General features: G+C 31.9%; 1 protein-coding gene across 1 annotated transcript in view; it reads left to right on the top strand.

The window, feature by feature from the left end:
* Nucleotides 1-16853, top strand: part of Smp_179740 (hypothetical protein) — a gene marked incomplete at both ends in the record, with an annotated part of 50410 nt that extends 33557 nt beyond the window's left edge. The window contains 5 exons of the mRNA XM_018797431.1: nt 516-660; nt 3768-4196; nt 10694-11107; nt 12552-13159; nt 16823-16853. Of these exons, the coding sequence (XP_018646794.1) occupies nt 516-660; nt 3768-4196; nt 10694-11107; nt 12552-13159; nt 16823-16853 (1627 nt within the window). The remainder of the gene's footprint in view (nt 1-515; nt 661-3767; nt 4197-10693; nt 11108-12551; nt 13160-16822) is intronic.
* Nucleotides 16854-19464: the final 2611 nt, after the last annotated feature.

The following is a 19464-nucleotide window of genomic DNA, read 5'->3' as shown; positions in this document are numbered from 1 at the left end:
TGTCATGTAGTTTTTTTTTGAGTAATTACTATTTATAATTGATTGATCGCTGAATAGTGACGAATTTCTTATTTATCTAGTCCTTTAGTGCTGATCAAATTTGGCCATTAGTCTAGGCGTCTAGATATTGCTTGTACTGTTTTGACATTTTTAGGTAGTCGGAGTTAATTGACAAGGGTTACTGGACCTATATCTTACGCTATTTGCCACTCGTCAAGATTACTGGTATCCTGTACTGGAGAGTGCGAAATAACAGGAAACTAGGTCTAAGGTCTCCTGTTGAGTACTTTCAACCACCTAATAATAATTACTGTTGTATAGTGCTATCCTTAATATTCACTGGTTTTCCAATTGCTGTTTAATAAAACATTATCTTTTATGAAGATATATCGTAAAATTACTTGAAATAGTTTTCTGTTTAGTTAAAATAAACATATAATGTCAACCACCTGTTCCACTACCACTACTACCTAACATATTTGTGTTTTCTTTTTTTTGTTTGTTGAAAAACTAAGTGCATTTTGTGGATTGGATCAGTCAGCAGTTATTGATGTTTCACTAATAATACGTTCAACTCCATGTATAAATAATCATTGTCGACAGATTGGTGAAGGAGCTTCACTAGCTCCATCTCGCCTTCTATATTCGAATGAATTAAAAGTAAGCTTTTCTTATATCGACTTATTTCTTTGAATAATTTCGCTGATCAATATCATTGTTTTCTTGTTTTTTTCCACTAGTTTTTCGTTACACTATGAAGTTTAAAAATCTAAATAATCATAAATCATCATTCTCATAATTGTTTCGTTTGCGTAAAATTGCGAAATAGTGATAATTTATTTATTGTCTTTACGTGCAATGTGTAACTAACATTTTTATCAATCCGAAGTCTACTACTTTCAATTAACAACAAAAAGTAATAGGCTATAATCTCACAATATATGCACAGTTTAAATAGTATCCAGAAGTATTTAATTTCGTAATTTCTTTCCAGAGTAATTACTCAATTTATGTAATAATATCGTAAGAACAACCACGAAAAAATTTAGTAGGGATTCATACAGTCAGTTGTATAAGTTATACTTATTCTGTAAAAGTCAAAGATACCTTCTACTGGCTCGGAATACTTTGAAAAATCTTTCCTGTTTTGACTTAACCATGTGATTTTTTTATATTTTTTACACTCTGAAATTTCTCAATGAACTTAGAATATGTACGACGTCTTTGTATTTTTCGCTCATTGGTAACTTTATCATCTAATAGGTTAATTCACCATATTATTTCTGATGTTATTTCCAAACTAAATACACAGACTAGTTGTAAAGTAATATCGCCTTTTATAGAGATAGTAGAAACATTCATAAGGAGGACCAGTCTTTTTATTCATATTGCGCTAGTGTGTTAGTAACGGTTGAAGTCTGACCATCTGTAGAGTGTTCAGTCACATTCGGTTCGTATAAATTGTTTGTTTAGCGTTTGATGTCCACGTCATGAGCCATGGAAATTATCAGCTATCTGACCTTCGTAACTGAATTATTTGAAGTGCATGTGAAGATTTTAAATCTAGTTGAGCGTTCAAACAGTTCTGCTTGAGACTTACTTTTGGGTTGAATAAGTAACAAGCCTTTGTGTCAAATAAACGTATGCCAAAATGTAAAATTATACTTCAGGATATTCATAGCATTGAAGTTTGATTCATTTGTATTCTGCACTTTCTCGTATGATTCACTCTAAAAAGTTAATAACATCGCAATCTTTTTCACATAAACTTATCCCGATTAGTTTTTCTTGACCATTCCATTCTATTAAAGAAATGTAAGTTATGCTATACAACTATTGTAGTGGCAAAAATAAATGATTTATCGATATCAGTTTTATGATACAATCCTACAGTAGATAGACTGAGCGCACTACATTACGACACCTGATGATTATGTCAATAGATTAGATCACATGATACAGAGATACGTAAATGCAGCCAGTGACAACACAATGTAAAATCTAGAGTTTGATACACTAGAATCTCGAACAATTAGCTGATGTAATTAGTAATAGGAAGGAGTTCACAATATTATCGTGTACCACATTTAGTTTAGATGGATATATATCTTTGTTCACTAACCAGTCATGATTTACTATCACTGACACATCAAACACTGAAAAATGTTTTTGCTATTAAGTTGACAAACACAAAATCTTTTTTGTTCTTATTTTTGTAATACAACGTTAAACTTATTTTCAAAATATGAGTGCTCTCTCTGTACTTATACTCGCTTGAGGTAAATTAACCTAGTAAGTTTTCTGGCGATATATTAAACCAAGTAATTACGCGATGTTCTTTTTGGATTTTTTACAGAAATTTCACTTACTAATGGGATCTTTTAAGAAAACATACTGTCGTTGATGCGAAATACATAGTCCTACATATCAGGTTATCCTACATCTAACAACTTTCTGCAATGCCAAATTGAGTGTTTATGGTTTGGGCTTGCCTTTACAGGTTTAACGTGTCCACTATCATTGGACAGTCAATCAGTCGTACGAAATATATAATCTAGCATATATGTACATTGGTTTACATTGCCAAACCATATTAGCGCAGCAGGATATCAGAGGAGTAGGAGTAGTAAAAGCACCAACCGTAGTAGTAAAGAACAGGGATTTTTAATATGATAAGAATATACTGATTCCTGGAGTAAAAATAGTTTAAGATACTTGTGAAATTCACGTTATATGAGTATAAAGATTGAATGTATCCACGTTGTTGCGACTGATTTTAAGCCATTTGACATAAAATCTCCGACCTTTGGTTACGATAACCACGCGTATCTCAACTATATTGTGTGTATTTACTAACATGGTTTAGTTCAATTATCAATGGCCTCTTGGGTTGATACCACATCCTGGTTTAACCGCTTTAGTTTTCTTTTAATTTACTTCTACACTAGCCATTATCTCGGAACTAGGTGATAAGGCAAGTAATTTTCCTTGATTAAAATATTTGATAGACAGGTACCTTAGGATTTCCCGACCGTTGCTGCTACCTTGACGTGGTGGTCGGGCTTGCCTATCGTGATGAACCGATCGAGCTATACTGGCTGGAACAATCGTTCCTCAAGGTCCTACCATGCCAGACAGGTCGGTTGAAGAGCGGTAAGACTAAAAGCAGCAAACCCAAGGTCCGAAGGCGAAGTCGTACTAATGACTGTACAAAGGTGTGACAGCAGAAAGGTGTTTCCTTCAGACAACCAGCATAACAGCGATGCTGCCTTCCCACAAGGAGGGGTGGGGTTAGAAAAGGTCGACCCTAAAAATGCACACCTCGCCTTATCCCACGGATTTCCGTCTCCGGCGGTAAGGTCTCAACAAGTATGGAGCTAACACAAAAATACTCACAAAAAGGTCATGTGTGACCGACCTCAAGCAGTTGTCCCTTGGGCACTGCGGTCACGTTCTCACGTCATTAAGACCACTTATAACCCAATTTCCTTTTCAGGTACCTCTAGAAGAACCCTTCCACGGTGTGGGCAACCGGGAAGTGATAACTGCCCTCATACCTCTAACAGCACTCAAGACCACTGTATTCTGACTTTAAGATTTCAATGGTAAAATCATAGACTCGACTAAAAAACTGGTTTGGAGTGTTTATTAATCTCTGTAAAGCTAGTATACTCAATGTGTCTATTTTTTCGTTCTAATCGCAATATCACTTTACATATTTTACATCAACAGAAAAATTGATTACCTTCTTTTCCTTCTGATATTAGGTAAATACATCACGTTCTAGAGATGGTAGCCAACGCTGGCGTCCACCATGGTGGTCAACTGATGGTAGTAATAAAGATAATACTAATAAAGAAAATTATCATTTCAAATATAATAGTCCATTTAATTATGTTCCAATTAAAAAAATTGGTAAAATACCAGGTGAAGGTATATGTATTAATCTTTTTCAAAGATCAATTCATGTATCGACATGTGCTTGCCCTATTGGCTATGGTGGTCTAGGTTGTATGCCATTACCTATAGATTATTTTAAAACTTTTGGACTCTATCCAAATAGACAAATATTATCATATGATGCATTGATATTGGCTTTGTCCAATTTTGGTTTTATACCAGCTATTCTATTGAGTGTTATTCATCGACTCTGGATACCGGCATTGGTTTATGGATATACTTTTCTTTTTTCTACGGTAAGTTGATAATCTTATTAATTCGTATATGTCCTGGGCCTTCCTTTCTAGTTCTATCCAATTTTTGTTAATTTTTCTCATATCTGTCTCCATTTCTCGGCGTAATGTGTTCTTTGGTCTTCCTCTTTCCCTTTGGCCTTCAGGATTCCATGTGAGGGCTTTCCTTGTGACACAGTTTGGTGCTTTTCTGAATCCATGTCCTATCCATTTCCAGCGCCTCTTCCTGATTTCCTCCTCCGCTGAAATCTGGTTTGTTCTCTCCCACATTAGGTTGTTGATGATAGTGTTTGGCCAACGAATCCGAAGTATTTTGCGTAGACAACTGTTAATAAACACCTATATCTTGTGGATAGCTTTCGTAGTTCTCCAGGTTTCCGCCCCGTACATTAGATCTGTCTTGACATTTGTATTGAAAATCCTGATCTTGGTGTTGGTTGATAATTGTTTTGACTTCCAGATGTTCTTCAGTTTTAAATATGCTGCTCTCGCTTTGCCGATTCGCGCCTTCACATTTGCATCAGATTCACTGTACTCATCAATGATGCTGACCAGGTATGTAAGGTATTTTACATCCTCCAAAGCTTCTCCGTCAAGTGTGATTTAATTGATGCATGTTGTGTAGAAGAATCTTGCATTTCCGTTTGTGTATGTTGAGATCTGCTGCTCCACTGGTCGTTTTCTCCTGCATTTGTTGTTGTGTGTGCGATGAAAGAGCTAAATTATCTGCGAAGTCTGAATCGTCCATCTGCATCTTAGCTGTCCATGTATCCCGTGCTTCCCTCGAGATGTTGACGTCTTTATGATCCAGTCGATCACCAGGAGAAAGAGATAGGGTGAGAGTTGACAACCTTGCTTGACGCCAGTCTTTACTTCGAACGAGTCAGTGAGTTGTCCTCTATGCACAATTTTGCAGTTTATTTCATCATCGGAATTCCGTATAATGTTGATTATCTTCTCAGGCACTCCATAGTGTCGAAGAAGCCTCCATAATGTTGTCCTGTTCACGCCATCAAATGCTTTCTCGTAGTCAATGAAGTTGATGTACAGTGATGAATTCCATTCAATTGATTGTTCCACAATGAGCCGTAATATAGTTTGCTGGTAGTAATAAGAGGGATTATTTAGACGAAAAACTAATTTAGCCAAAAACCAATACGGTTAATAATCTCTAGTTAGAACATTGTATATTAAGTTTCTTGAAATTTACACTAGTGACTCTCATATTCTGTATACTGTAGTTTTGAAACATTTCCGAAAGGGGATTTCGTATACTTAAATTTATAGGAAACTCTCCTATTGGTCAACTTTCGTTGTTTTCAAGTGATCTCTCAGTTTCTTTGGTTATATATTCTACCACAGTTGAATATTTAAACCAAGGCAAGGTTACTGTATTGCATTTTAAATTTTTAACTAAATTATTCAAAATCAAAATTCTAACCTTGTTTTAACTTTTTCGGTTTTTCTTCTTCCCTACTTTTTTCGTGATGAAACAATTTTGTTAAATAAACTGTAGCTTATCTAAGTGTTTCTTAGCTAACGATTTTTTAATTCTCTAATGATAAATAAGTCAGTGTTTTCAAGTTGTTGAGTCGAGAAAATAAATAAAACCAACCTAGTTTATTAGTGGAATTGAATTTTACAGATTTTGAGTTTACTGGTTCAATAAATTTACTTGTTAACCAAAAAAAAATATCCAAATACTAATCTGGTTTCAATGTCCAATGAAGCATATGCTTGTCACGCATTAGTATTAATAAACTTTAATTTACAAACATTAAAATTGAAGTAAGACTTCAAATTTGTATTGTTTTCCTCTTTTCAATTTAGCAATCTGAAATTATTCAGCATTTCACACCTAAAGATATTATTCACTTAAGAACTAGCTTATATACTCACTGATTGAGGTATATACTTCGTTTGATACTAAGTTGTGATTTAAATGGTGAATTGTTAGATTTCTAACTCTATAGATTATCCATTAAACAGCAAACCTTACCTAACATTGCCACTAGCAGCTATCTGTTTCCAGTGAATGTAACTCAGTCAACTGATGAAACTTATTGTATTCAGCTTTGACACAGCATTCTCTTTGTTAATTTTATTGTTACTACTCCCATTGGTGAAATAAAATGAAATCTAATGAGTTTTGAACTTGCAGCTCAATGGTTGAAATTCATATGTTATGACTACTAAGCTATCGTTTTAACACCAACGTCATTTATCACTGATGATTTTTCTTGGTATAAATAAACTCTATGATCATTATTAGTATACTGCCAATTTTTGATAATCAATATTTTACTTCCTATCTGTTCATTACACTATAATCAACCATTATTGTTTCTTGTTATAAGTTGCTGATCACACTTTATGTATAGGGAAAAAAACAACTAGATGATTACGTGTAAGTTTCAATTAAATCTTTATATTGAAATTTTCATTGTAATTAAAATCACAAATCGATTCTTGTTCTTCTTTTACCATCATCCTAAATATGCTACTAGTTGTATTAAATATAAATTGTACAATTTATATTTAAGAATAAAAAATAGGGGGATATTGTTTTTATTAGCTGTATTCATAGGTTATTTTCCTGTTAACTTGACGAGGTCTATGACAAAAAGTAAATCAGTCAGTTAGTCAATCATAAACAACGTAGAACCTATCACATATATAGTTATCGGTCCAAGTTGCAACACTGTATTGGCATAGCAAAATGAAACTATCAAAACAGATCCCAAAGTTGATAATAGTATCAATTGTTGTTGTAGAAGAGATTAGACATTGACAGTATAATTAAAGAAGAAAAAATGAATTCACAGAATAGAAAAGTATAAAATAATTGTGCAACTTAAGATCTAACGAAAGACAAAGAGCGATTGCAATTGTGATACTGCTACTGATTCTAGGGGTTGTCACTAAATGCGTCCAACCATTAGTTACAGAAATTGTCAGGACTCCAACTAGGTTGTATGTAGATATTTATAGGGATAGGAAGATATGAAGATGTACTCAGATGTGAAAGTTATATATTTTCATCCCAGTGATATTTGGAAATAAAAAATATTGTTATTAATGTTTGAAAATGGCTATGTTTAGCTTATTTAATTAATTTCTTTTGTAAGTTATTATCTATGAAATCAATCAAGTTGGAGGTACTTCGATCGTCAATAAATGACTACAAACGAGTATTAGACCATATTATACATTCGTTGACGTTGAAAGTGTGAATCATTGGATCACAAGCCAAATTTTTGTGTTATGCTTGTTGAAGGATCTGAATGTTCTGTGTTTGATCAGTGTTCAGCCTCATTCGTGTGTATTACTATTGGGGAGTCTGTAACTAGAACAAACTAGCTGTTCTGTTCTCTAGTGACTTATAATATCAATTAATTACTATTACATTGATTTACATGATAAGTCATTAAAAATAATTGGTAATTATGGTACAGATATAGTTTGACAGTTTAGGTCTCAGTCATATGGAATTATAACTGATAAAACCACTCCTTTTAATTATTTAACTATATTCTCTTTATGCATGTAACACTTCATCAATTTAAGGAGAACATAAACGAGAATTCGCACCGACCAACATAAACTCATTTTATTTCGTTAGGTTCTTGTTAACTCCTTAAAATGTGTAAGATTTGAAAATTATAATTACAAAGTAGGTTAGAATTGCTTACACAAATGACTTCAGTTAGAAGTTGTTTTGAATACTCAACAGCAAAGTATAACCAGAATATTAATAAATCTAAGTAACTAAATATAAATATCGCAAATGTATATCATATTTAGAAAATTCCATGACAGTGATAGCAAAGAAAGACTAAAGAGCTAGAAATAAGTGGTTATGCAATAAATAAACGCTAATAAGTAAAGTGAGTAAAGCTGCTTTACATTTTAAGCAAAGATGGATAGTGGCTAGCAGTGGAATCCAGGACGCGCGTTTCGTCCTATTTGGGACTCGTCAGCTGGATGTACCTGCATCTCAGAGTTGATGTTCACTCTGGGACTCGAACCCAGTATCTTTCGCTTCAAACGCCATCGCGTTATCAACTCGGCCACTGAGTCCTGATAGGCTATATCGAGTTAATACGCACAGTATGCACATATGCCAATTAGAGACTGACCAGTTGCAATACTAAACATCAATGGGAAGGTTCAAACAAACAATACTAACTGCTTTACATTCGTTATGGTAAATGAGTTTATTTCTCCCATGTTTATAATTGCAGAACCTGATGAGAAATTATTGATAAGAATATTCTTCGTTCATATAATTGTGTCTTATCAATCGTTAAACATTGGAAATAGGAGGTCAAACAAGGGTAAATATACTTAGAATAGTCATCACGAAACATTAAAATCATTACGTAATAAGAAGTATGTAAATAATTAGATAGTGAAGAATACAAACGGAAAGAGGTGGGAAATTACTTTTAAATAATGGATGTGAAAATAATGCTAAGAATAAGAAAATTAAAAATAAGGCACAGTACATCATTTAAAACTGTAACATGAGAATTTTTCAGCGATTGATAAGACTTTTGTTATCGTAATTTAGTATTCTTACTACTATCAGTACACCTGTCTTACCACTATCAACTTGTACTTTTAACTATTATGCACGGTGACGTATTCTATTTCATTATGATCATTGACTCAAATTGCCTTGATTGGTTTAACATTCTCCCATGTTTGTTGATTTTTAAGTGTGGCAGTTTTTTTATCTTACGTCAAAGCACATAGTAATTATACGGATACGCAGTAGTTATTAGCGTAATAAATCTTTTCGGATGTATTAAAAAATTTGTTACTCAGTATTTAAATTGTCCTTCTGAATTAAGTGTAACTAAGGTGGAAGTTGGGAAGTTGTCTACGTTCGTTCTTCAAGATCATCAGTGCTAGGAGTAGTTATCCGTAATATCAAGTCGTATTACTCTTATTATTTTCAAGTAGAAAACAATAGTGGATAATAAATTGTCATATCCGAATGAATGAAACTCTTACTAACTCCAGCAACAAAATGATAGGATTATTTAATAAATTTGCTGAATTGATCTCTTAATGAAATACAACTATCCCTTATGTACAAAATATTTGATCAACTTAAAATAGAAATTATTGATTAGAATAATGAGTCAAAAATCAAATTTAACTTTGTTACTGAAACACTTCTTATGTCCTAAGCAAAGTGCTATGATATTAACATGTAATATGAGAAAAAAATTCGAGTTTATCGGGGACCAGAAGTTTATGTAATTAACATTACCATTATACTTATCAATGTATTTAATTACTTAATTAAGTCTGTTACTCCTCGAGGAGGAGCATAGGTTGCCCACCAGGATTCTCCACCGAACTCTGCCCTGGGCAATCCTTTCCAATTTTTTCCAGTTGCTGTTCATTCTTTTGACATCTGCTTCCAATTTATTCCTTGGTCTTCCTCTTTTCTTTTTCCCCTCAGGAGTCATTAATGTAGAGAATAATAAATTAGTTTAGCAAAATTAAATTCTATTCTGTTAAGTAAATTATACAAAATACTCCATTTTGTAGTTTTATTTCATTGACTGACTTTAATTAGACAAATATCGTAAGTTAAAAATCACTGGACAACTATTCTGAACTATCCCAAAACTCATTACTAATATTTGTCCATGATTTTCACCTCGGGCCGAATCTAGTACCTCCAAATCTCTTGAAGAGTTCTCAACTTTCAGACCATTGAGTTGATATACTGTGGTTCATAATCCTAACTTCAGTAAGAATTCGTTATTTTGTGGGACCATTGAGGTTGATGACAATTTCCCTTATCCCCATACATGATTGGAGCTTAGTATAATTCGAGGCATATTTAAAACGATTGCCAACAATTATCTTTTTATTATTTTGATCAGACAATCACAAATTTCGTATACTTATAAATTTTAATGACTGGTCAAGATAACTTCCTTTGTTTAAAGTATATAAACGGCAATAATTGTTACGTTGTTAGTCACTTAGACATTGAATATTCAGTAAGTTTGTGCGCATACTGTATTGTTAGAATTAACTGAGTAAAGAAGCAGTAATCAGTTTAGAAACAGTGTTATATATATATATATATATACTTCATTCGCAAAATGTAAATCAATTGTCTCACACTTGACTGTTCCTTCGTTTTCACACCAATCGTTCTCTTCTCCTCGATCTTCTAAACTTCTGCCTTCAGGCATTTCGTTTTCAATTGATGACACATACTACTTATATCTGTCGATGTTAGTAGCAAACACCACAGTGGATGTGCATAGTTTTGGAGTCCCACATCGCTGTCTGTTTATTCAGATAACTTCTTCATTCGATGGTATGGTTTTCCAAGTGTTGTTTTTCCCCACTTTTTATTTCTACCGCTTGTTAGTAAAGTTGTCTACAGTGAAGACATAATAATTTCCTATGTATTAATTTTTTGTCTATTTTTATCATTACAATTTCTTTTTTTTCTTATTGTATAGCTTTATCATATTTGTGATACAGATTCTAATCTAATACCAGGTTACAATGTTATGCATACACCAAATTATGTTAGTAGCAGTAGTAGTATGTTTTATCAATCTACAGATATTGCATTTAAAATGAATATTCCAACTAGCAGCAGTAGTAGTAGTAAATCATATATACATTCACAATTTACTTCATCAATTTGTGTATTACCAGTGGATACATTATCGTTTTGTGATTTTTTTGGTGGAATTTTTTCAATATGGATAAGTACATTAACAATAGCTGCAATACCTATGAAATATACACAATGTGCATTTATTATTGGTGCATTATCACTTACAGTTGCAGTACAAATTGTTCGTTATTCTATTGGTATTATTTTAGTTCCATTAATAGTTGGATTAATAATTATTCTTTATTCATGGGTAAGTTATGAAAAATATTATTTCTAATTTTATTATTATATATATTCAATTATTTTTCTTTTTAGATTTTAATTCTATATCATTTGTAAAGCAACTACACAATGATAAGTGAAGTAAACTATTGATTGTTTCACTGAGTTATATAATAAAGTAGTCGCTGTCATCATAAATTATCATTAATTAAATGGATGCGCACCGCTGAGGAGTCCCATAATAGGACGAAACGGCCGTCCAGTGCTTTCGGGTTTTCCATGGTGGTCTAGCTTCAATTGACTCATGATTTCAACTATGAAAATACTGAAACCTCCACAAAACCCCTTCTGATCTATAAACATTAACAGTCAAAGAGATATGAATAAGTTTCAGAATGAAATATGAACTTTCAAGTTTAAGATTGAGTAATTAATTTGGAATAATGATATATCATGTGTGATACTTTTTTTCTCACCTATAGAGTTACAAACTCAAGATTAAGCAAGCCTTTTGTTATATGTTTAACTAATAAAAATTTATAATGTATTACATTTATTGGAATTTAACAAGTTACAAGACTAAATAATACGTTGTTTAATAACAGTTAGTTTTGATAAATAAACTCAAATGATGTTTCATGGTTTGAAATATTCAAATATTTATGAGTGGGAAAACGTACTTAGTAACAGAACTGCTGTATCAAGGAATGAGTGAATTTTGACAAATTTAAATCATCAACTCATTATCTTGTTTGTAATTTGATTATCACTTAGCCTGAAAGTCACTTAAGGAATCTTAAGTTCCTACTGCTTAAAAGTCATTTTTTAATAGATATCTACTCCCAAACAGCCGTCCAGTGCTTCTAGGTTTTTAATGATGGTCTTACTTAGATCGAATTGTGAATTCAACTGTGAAGAAAACCTATAGTTGTTGTATGTTTTTAAACGTCTGTTAAAAGAGAGACTTACCATTTCATTTTCTTATTTTTATTGGTTGACAAACTTTTTATGCTTAGACAGGAATTCTCAACATAGTAACTATCAAACTGAACAGTTGGTCAGCAAAAAATATATTTTATTCTGATCAATAGACAAAGAGACAGTATACTAAACACACGGCTGAAACCTTAATAAAAATTGTTTGATTTCCATTGTGGATATCAACACTTAAATATATGTATGTCCAGCTAATGGGTTTACAATAAAGTGAAATACGCGTTCTGAATTCCACTGCTAGTTGCAGTTTATTCTGTTGGACTAAAAGTTAATTAAACCATGAGAAATTATAGGATATACGTTTTATCGGTCACTAGTAGACGCCTAAGAATCGAATACTTAATTATCTACTACAATTCATTGCTCGTTTAGGTATTATGAACTTGAAACTATTTTATCTTAAACATAACGGAATTATTAACATTGTAAATTTGAATTCGAGCACTCATTCCTGTTTATTTATTTTTTTTCTCTAGATAAATTTATGCATTAAACTGAGAAGTCTATTTCCACCAATTCAATGGTGGATAATTAGTTTTATTCCAGGTGTATTATTTGCAACTATTGGTTCATCAATGTTTTTCCATGGACAATCAACACGTGACTATACAAAACATCATAGTATATGGCATATATTAATTGGTTTATCATTAGCTTGTTTTCTTCCATGGCCATTTCGATGGCGTATAGCGTTAAGTCCAATTATTTCTGTACATATACCATTATCATGTGGTAATTTACCGAAACGTTATGATTATAATAATGATTTATCAAATACTAATTCATTAGTAATACCAGTTGAAATAATACAGAATGAATCAGAAAATCTTCATGTATGCAATAATGTATTAGATGGAGATAGAGATGTTAATCTTTCCAATGAATATATGACACCAACAAAATTATCATATAAATCTATTGTTATTAACAAACTAACTAATAATTTAAATAAATTAACAAAATTTACATATAAAGTATATAGAAAGTTTACTTCACAAGTAGATAAACTATTTCAATTGAATTTTCTACTTGATCCATTATGTACACGTTGGCCAAAGTTAAAGTGGATATTACCTTATGGTAGGTACATTCTTTGTGTAGAATTCAATGGGGTTGTTTTTCTTTGTTTTTATACTAATTTTATTCTTTTTGTAATAACATCAATGAGACACTTGTAATTAATCGAGAGCCTGGTATATATGTGTATCTATTCAAGTTGGCATACCAAATAAACATAGCGATATAGAATTAAGATGTATAACAAACCAGTTGAACTAATTATGATGTGTGTAATAGTAAAAATACTAAACATTGAGAATATGGATCGTAAAGAAAGCATGTCTTGCGAATCACTGAAATTCAGGATCTAAGGGGGAAAAAAGGGTAAGTCGGTGTATGACTAATTTTGAGCTCTATCACCCGACATCTCCAACCACTAAATACAATTGTCGTTCACATCTAAACTAAATATTTTACACGTACAAATATGAAACACATCAATTGTTAATGAATCCGTTGATTGGTAAAATGCCTTTATTTGATTTTGTCTAGCTTTCTTTTCAATGACAATTGGCAGTTGCATTATTATGTAGAGAATGGCTGAGGATGTGTGATATGTTTCCTGACCATCTCAGTAGATTAAGATTCACAGCCTCCTTAATCAACTTGCTACCTTTTTAGTGTAACAGTACAATAAAGATATCTGTTTACCATGATATACTACTATAATACAATCCATGCCCGAAATTGTGCTACCATTAGACTGGATACTCAGTTGATACTCTATATTAAGACTAGGATCACTTATACCAGATATTGAATTTGAGGACCAAATAAGAGAACCTGAGAATAGACTAGACAATACTTTATTCAACAAAATTACATGCAGTCTACACTCAATGAAGTTTAAAGTCGAAATCATTGATAGAAAGGAAGGCATCTGTGTCGTAAATAAACTTGTCCTCTAACTATACTATTTTCTATACTCATTTTCGCTAAAATAGTACTTTAGAATATAAATATAAGATATCATTGTGGCCGTTTCTTTTATAATGCATAGAGTCAATCTTGTGATACATATTCACGATTTTACGTTACTTTTGAGAAAGGCATAAGCTTAAAACATTGACTGGTTAGTTGTCTACCAAATTCCATCCTCCCATCCAACAATTTAAGGGGACACAAATATACATATTTAGTTACCATATTTTGTTATTTGTGCCTATTATTTCAATATTATCAAAGATGAAGTTCTGTAATTACTATTTAACGTACTTTGCATAACGAAGCAAATTTTTTCGTTAATCCAGTTACCAAAGTAAAACCACTATGAACAGTAAATTTCATTTTAATCACAGTGAATACCGTATTTTTGTAAATTAATATTGAATTTAATCATCAAACGATTATTCGATTGTGCGTTACATAAAAAAACTTAAATTACTATTGATTAATTGGCCTTGTGGTTGGCCAAGGGAGGAGCAGGGGTTGGAGATGTTTCTTCTGTACGCATAGCTCCGGTTTCTTCATCCTGATGGCTACTGTCTCAACCTTTTGAAGGGATTTAAGCCTGACAAGCTTTGGCAAAAAAATTACTGACCCTATAAATAATTGAAAAGGATTGGTTTATTCTGGCACTATGACCAGTTTGTACTAAATGGGCCAATATCGAGCTGTTTACTTTCTTAACCAGACATTTACTTATCCACGCTGAGAGGCGTTCACTTAAATTACATTGTCATCAATATTTATATATTAAAGAAAACATTGTCTATTGAAAATTCCAGTTTACCTTAACAATAACCTTCATAAGTAGTATTTATCTGTATGAGACATTGAAAGTTAGATGCATGAATTGATTTTTCATTGTCCTATACACATGCATACAACTTTTTTATTTGTAGAGTTTTTATTGTCTTGAAAAATTTAAACTATTTTTTTAAAAAATTAACTCTCCTGTCTATTTTATTTTGTACTACGGGGGTGAACAGAAGATCAGTCATTTAAACTCTTTGTTTTCCTCTTTGTTAAAAAAAAAACGATAGTAACTAGTGAAATTCTTTCATTTAGTATTATTGTCTGATATTGTCTGAAAAAAAAAAGAATCACTGTGTTTATATTTTGTCGCGTATTTCGGTATTCACTCGAAGAATATTTTGTTATTACTAGTCTATATGCATAGTGTGTAATTAATGTATACCTTCTTATTAAATACAAACTTGTTATTCATATTTGCCTATAACAGAAGATTTTGTTGTTAACTTTGTAAATCATTGTTTATTTAACTTCCTTATTTTCCTCTCTAACACTTCCATTGTTTATAAAGTCAGATGACTTTGTCTATTGTTCATAGCATTTAGAAATAAACTGAGACATATTCTTATACACTTTTCAATTTCTTGTTTGATTAAAGATTTAAGCGGTCGTTTAAGTGTTCATACCTTTTGACACTCGACTATATATTAAGAGTTCTTATCCACTTCTATCAATTTGAACAGATCTATAGTATCACATCATATAAAAATGCGACTCAAGATCAAGTAAATAAACCTGAAATAAGTAAACTTGTACCACAAACATAATTAAAAATGTCGAGACAATACATAGACTTAACTGTATTGATACTGTATTTTTTAAGTGCTACATTAAATGTTTTTCAGGGATCAAGTTCTAAACATTGTTTATTCATTAAATTTTCAAGTATGACTCTTTTCCTAAGTGAAGTAGAAGTAGACTTTCTGTTTTATCTATTCCAACTCAATGTTTCTATCGTTTAATAGTAATTCAGTCGAAATTTATATCTTTTGGTAATAAAGTAATAAAGAGATGTAGCAATTTAAATTTACCAACTCAGTACTCCATTAGGACAGTCAATGATTTAATTACAATAAAAATTCTGCTCATGTACGCTTTTTGTAATTGGATAGTCTTTTTAATCCTCGACAATTAGAACATATAAAAATAGACTAAAGTTTATCTCAAGAGGCTTAACAAAATTGAATTGTAAGCATGAAAATTTAGGAATATATTCATACATAAAGTAACACTAATCCGAATTAAAGTCCTCATCGGTTTTAAAAGAAAAAGAGCTATTTTTTGAACAAGTGTAAGCTTTTCTATTTTTTAATTAGGTTAGTGTTAATTTTTTGCTAATTTTTTGTCGAAAGTTACCATTCAAGTTTGAAATCCGGCTATTTACAGTTCTAAATCCTTGTATTTCAAAACCCTTAATCATCTGTTGAGTGACTCGTATAAAACTAGGCCAGTACTTTTTAAATATTTATAGGTTTATTAAACTTTCTCTCTACTTATTTAGATTTTTGGAACAATTAGTGTATCACATATTGTTATTTGTTTGTTTACTTGCATGTATGAAAAAAGACTGAATATTCTTTCATTCTTATTGCCTTGGTGGAGCAAACCATCTTAGATCTAGCTGGATCTTTAACCGGTAGCTATCTCCTAATTACTTTAGTTGACCATCCTTATCAACACATAAAGAGAAATTAATATATACAATTCTATCCAGTTAATAATACTGTATCACTTTGTTTCACAAAAAATGTCTATGCAACAATATTTTAATACACTTCTTACGCATTGTGATATTTGCCACTGACAAAACTCATTTTCTCAACTCAACGTTTTTTGATTTCATATCATTCGGTGTTCCGATTATATTTCATTCTGAGTAATCCTATTCAAACTAATTATTTCGTCTTTTTCCTTTTCTTCTTTTCCTTGAAAGGTTATCAACCAAAGAACGTTCTCTCTGCTGATACTCAAACAGATTAAACTGGCATCTTCCCTACCTTTGCCCACCAAACACTCCATATTTTTTTGTAATTCCCCATTTATAGTAGGAGAACAAATTAACTAAAAAAACTAGTCAGCACAATTTTTCTAGATTTTTTATTTCATTGTTTTTTTGTAAACTTATAGTTGTTAATTTGTTGATTTTTTCAAATGTGTCTTTTTTTGTTTGTTTAAAAAATTCAGTTTTTAATTGAAAATAAGATTATAGGAAGCCTATTGGAAGTTGGTCAACAATCTGTATAAAACTTTTGTTGAGTAAGTGTTTACACTACACAAACATTTATGTATATATTGAGCACTTCAAGCAGTAAAACTATCTATCAAGGCTTTACTCACATTTTCATTTTAGGTTCAAGGATTCACAAGGTTTATGAATGTTTGTATATAACTGAATGTGGATTATACTTGTATCATAATAATTTTTTTGGATTGATCTCTAATAATCCACTTTTTGGAATTAAGATATTTATCATAATCCAGCCGAATTATATTTATGCATATTCATAAAAGAAAATCATGCTCATATAATTAACATCTGTATGTTTCCAGTCTCGTCGTTGTTTTGTTCTAGTATATTGGAATATTTTATACATATTTCTCCCTGGTTGGAATATCATAAAGCGAAGCAAATTGAACCAATAAATTACTGTATTTGTGAATGTATCAATTTCTTCTACTTTACCAACTTCTCAGCCAATGATTACACTTATTTCTTGCAGAATACTGATTTCTATGCTCCGTTAGAGTTTTTTTAATCGCATTACTCATGAAAGTCAGTGTTAGATGTTTCTGTGTCTCATATCTCTAGTTTGATTTTCACTGGACGGTCTGAATCCTAACTGTTAAACATTTATGTTTGCTAAAGACTCCTATCGTTCATAGAGTAAAGATTGATATTGAAGTCCGATCAACAAATAAAGAATATCACACTCAAAAGATCAGTCATTAAAGTTCATTGATTTAATGAAAACTCAAAAGCTCTATTTCTGAGGAAGTTTTCAATGCACACGAGTGAAGGTAATCGCGAACACCTCTAATCTGTATTATGAAGAACTAGTCTGTTCATTCTCCTTCAGTGGGCACCTATCTGGCTTTGTATAGCTAACTTCATCTCTGTAGATATAAAGAATAGGGAAGAGTCTTTTGATACTGACTGTAAGGTGTTCCATTTAGTCTTCCGTAGGTTAATATTTAATCTGGTTGTGCGTTGTGCTGCGGGAGGGGCGTACCTGTAAGCGTCTTCAAAACTGTAGATTTCAGTCGATGGTCCCATAAAAATGGAGTATGTACTTCCTCAGAGTGTCTCTCTTGAGTTTAGCAAGAGCTAACGTTTGATCCTGTCAAGTATCCCATCACCGATTTCTGTTGGTTCCTTAGGATTTATCTTCATCTCCAAACTTGAGTATTTTCAAAATACTTTAAAGCACAAGTCAGTAGAAAAGTCCACTTGTCAACTTTCTAATTTTACTATTTGATTGCGATGGCACTGAGTGACATATTTGAAGATTACTAGGTATCTGATTTATTGTCTGTCGACCAGGCAACGAAGTAATCCTAATTACTCGATTATTTAGAGCCTGTCACAGAGTATACGCGTTTGATTTCAAATTTAAATCTCTCGTCTGCTCTGATAGTTCATCTGGTGAAAGCAAATTAATGTGCTCTAGCTGCAAAGGTCGGTAAGTCGTTTCTGGAGTTTTGAAACAGTTTCTCTCCTACGCAAGCTACAAAATAGGACCTATGTCATTAAAAGATGGTACATATAAGGGGGTAATACATATAGAGATCAAAAAGTAGGTAAATATTCTTTTCCAAATTACGTCGAAAATGATAAATATAATAAATGAATGAATCACAAGGTGTCGCCCAAATTTAATATTCCTGACCAAAATGAGAGGGCGTTGAGAGACGAATCTCAACCACAATATTTACTTGTAGGCGTTAAATCTATCTTTAAAGAAATTCCAGCCACTTGAAGGGTGCAGATTACAATGGGTTAAGCTAGGAAAATGTTAGTAATACCATACCTACAAATGACAATCGGCAACATCCTATTGTGTCTCAATAGTGATTTCCTTAATTTTGAGCTCATCACTTTCTTGAGTGATATGTCAGATTGGTGTGATTACAAAGAAACAGTCTAGAATACCTTTACACCTCTGACCCACCCATCTAGTACTCTTTGATTCCTAGTTTATATTATAATTCAAATACTTCCAAACATCACACTAATATAATAAAATATTAAAAAATGTAAGTAACTGTGCAAGTAAAACGAAATGTACATTCTTACACTTCACATATATGACCAAGCTAGTAGAATATTGTGGTGTTTAAATAAATCAATGACTTCTTCGTATTGATGACTGTTGTAATTTTGAATTCCAAATACAATACATTCGTTCGGGCTCACCTAATACTTCTTGATTACATTGCGTTATTCCGGGGATTACTAGTTTATACTACAATTCAAATACTTCTAATTATCATATTGGCGTCGCGATTGAGCCTGTAATGGAACGGTTGGATATAAATTCAGGTTTTAATGCTTTTGAGGAGTACATGGAGAGGTTC

Source organism: Schistosoma mansoni (assembly GCF_000237925.1).
Source record: "Schistosoma mansoni, WGS project CABG00000000 data, supercontig 0166, strain Puerto Rico, whole genome shotgun sequence".
NCBI lineage: Eukaryota > Metazoa > Platyhelminthes > Trematoda > Strigeidida > Schistosomatidae > Schistosoma > Schistosoma mansoni.
Note: the sequence above shows the minus strand (reverse complement) of the source record. Positions and strands in the feature narration are given on the sequence as shown.